Raw genomic sequence first — 2,800 nt, forward strand, 5'->3', positions numbered from 1 at the left:
GTACGTAACGTGTACTATAGATAAATGCGTGCATATGCGTAACTCGGAACGCAGCCTATATCTACACGAAAGTGTTGTCACCTGGCGGCGAAAAAAGGCGAAGTACGCTCAAGCAATTGTCTNAAGACGTGGACGAATTCGTAGAACCTAGGTTTTCGGCATTTCGGAATTTGTATCAAGATATTTTCGTTGAGAAGACACGGAGGAAAAAAACCGCGAACTAAGTTTTTTCGTGACTTGATCTCAACTTTTGATTGAGTCTACTACGAACTCGATCGGTTTAGCCGTTATTGAGATTGGATAATCTCGAAAAGTCTCACGGCTAAATTTCGCGTATAAGAGGCACGGGGTACCTCGTGCAGCGTGCGCGCACTTTGTTTGCGCATATACTTGCCGCGAGGCACTACCGTGCCTTTTGATAATTCCGAGAAAAATCACAACTGCGTAGTAAAATAATTAATTTTGAAAAAACCTGCAAGGATAATGACGTCATCGCTAAAAATAGAACTCGAACAGATCCGCGCGTTCAAGCGCTAAAATAATATTACTGCTCAATGAGATTTTTACATTGCGCAGTAAAATAAATAATTCCGAGAAAAACCGCAACTGCGCAGTAAAATAATAATAATAATTCTGAGAAAAACCGCAACTTCCCAGAAGTGCGCCTTTGCTTATCGCCAAAGCGATCAGACACTTCCGGTTNAATGAATCATTTTCTGCGATAACATTTGCAACCGTTACGTACCGGATGTAATTTTTTTGTTTTACGCACTACCGGTGCGCGCGTAATTTAGTTTTTTTTAAATAGACGCCCGCAAAAAAACCGTTACATCCTGATGTTTATTTTCTCGAGGACTCGGTTAAGAAAGTTTTCAAAATGAAGCAAAGGTTTAGTGGAACGCATATTTTGTTAGGAATATGAAAGGAAAACATCGTATTATGGAATAAAATCACATAGCAATTCTTTATTATTTTATGTAAAAATACTGATACATAATGAGAGTTAAACAATAATAATTTATTAAGGCGCAACACCGTAACATACAGCTAACAGTTCGCAATTGACTATATCGTTGACGTTAAAGTCACCGCTCTGTGCGACAGCATTCGCGAAGCACGCGGGATCTGATATTTCAGATTGGATCGTGAAATACCGCGACAATCTTTCTTGTACGCAAACAACAGCGTCGTTCAAGTAGGCGACAATGCATGCAATGCAATGTTTTAAGTTAAACACGTTGCACATCGATTGGTGGGACAATATTATGCGGCTGGTCTTCGTATTCAGACGCATGATTTTCGCGTTGTTTGTCAAGCTGAATGATACTGTCACATCGTCAACAAAAATTGGCGGCTGCGCGTTGCTCTGCCCCGATAAATACGATGTAATGATTTGTTCGTTGTCTAACAACACCTTCCACATTTCTGACGAAAGAAGCACCTAGTTCCNATTGTTGTCACTTGGCGCCATATCAACNGTCGGTGATGCATCCTTGGATGAAACNGATGCCGAGTTCGAAATACTTGTATCCCGTTTTGCTTAAGATGTACTTGCGCCTCAACACCCGCGTACGCTGAACCGGTGCGCTGAGTGTAAACGGTGTCGACTGAACGCTGTTGCATTATCTGTGAAGAAAACAACTAAAACATGATTTTATTGTGAATNAAAAAAGAAGCAATAAAAAAATAATACTTACAGTTGATGGAACTTCTTTCTCTTNGCAGCGTTCTGTTGAGACGCGCGCTGAAGATCGACGGAAGATTGTTGTTGCTTCATCGAAACCATCTAGCAAAACATCGTCGAGCTAATTTGTTGCGAAAAGTAGGAGAAAGAGCGACAACTCGTAACACACAGAACGATTGCAGCGAGACTGACTGTATGGTTGCCATGAAAAGGTCTATATATCTCTAACATAAATGAAGAAATTTTCCCCCACTCTCGACGCATCCTATATCTATCCGGAATAAAGAGTGTGTTTGTACTTTTTGAGTTGAGAAACTAAAGACTTTAAGTTGTATGAGATGTTTATATCCGGGCAATGAATAGTAATTAATCTCATATTGAAAGGTCCCGCAAAGTGCATGAAATTGATGAATTCGCTGAACGCGAGATATCTCTCAGAGTACAGAAAGTACACATTGCCATCTGAATTATGTAAAGCCAGCGACATACTTGGTGGAACTCCTGAAAACGTTAGTTTCAATTTGCTGTATTCTGTAATCCTCAANTGACAATCGTCTAGAACGGCCACGGAGTCGTTGTTGAATATGATGTAGGTCTGTCCTATAGAAGATTGAAACGCAGTATTAATGACATTGTGCTAGGCAACACAATCTCAGATAAACTGCGTGGCCAACCGTCTTGCAATTGTAAACTGGGGTAGGAAACTAAGTACACGTAACCATAGGTGAAGAGCACGAGCTNACCGGATGGTCGTTGATAAGCCGCATCCAACTTTGTAAAATTGAATGGGAAAAAACGCAATTATTTGGTCAACAGACGTGGATAAGAATGCAGATTCCAGTTCGCAGAGGCTATATATGTTACGGTTAGTATAATTAATTGGTAATTATTAATAATTACCGGTTATTATTAATACAAACTAAATTACGAGATAAAAGTAATAACTTTAATAAATGTTATCACATTAACCGGTTAATATTAAAAGTTTCCGCCTATTATTGGTTTAATAACAAATTTCGATTCAGCATTGCTTGTGGCGTTGCTGTGGGGTGATACTCTATTGACCACAGTACGATTCGACACCGCTCGATTCGACACAGATTTATTCGACACCAA

General features: G+C 39.8%; 1 protein-coding gene across 1 annotated transcript in view; it reads right to left on the reverse strand.

The window, feature by feature from the left end:
* Positions 1 to 1,955: 1,955 nt before the first annotated feature.
* LOC109863144 (matrix metalloproteinase-16-like) overlaps positions 1,956 to 2,800 on the reverse strand; it is a 4,714-nt gene continuing 3,869 nt past the window's right edge. The window contains exons 3-4 of the mRNA XM_020443340.1: positions 2,359 to 2,455; positions 1,956 to 2,284 (exon numbers count right to left, since the gene is read on the reverse strand). Of these exons, the coding sequence (XP_020298929.1) occupies positions 1,956 to 2,284; positions 2,359 to 2,455 (426 nt within the window). The remainder of the gene's footprint in view (positions 2,285 to 2,358; positions 2,456 to 2,800) is intronic.

Source organism: Pseudomyrmex gracilis, unplaced genomic scaffold, assembly GCF_002006095.1.
Source record: "Pseudomyrmex gracilis isolate BER0280 unplaced genomic scaffold, ASM200609v1 scaffold_3348, whole genome shotgun sequence".
NCBI classification, from domain to species: Eukaryota; Metazoa; Arthropoda; class Insecta; order Hymenoptera; family Formicidae; genus Pseudomyrmex; species Pseudomyrmex gracilis.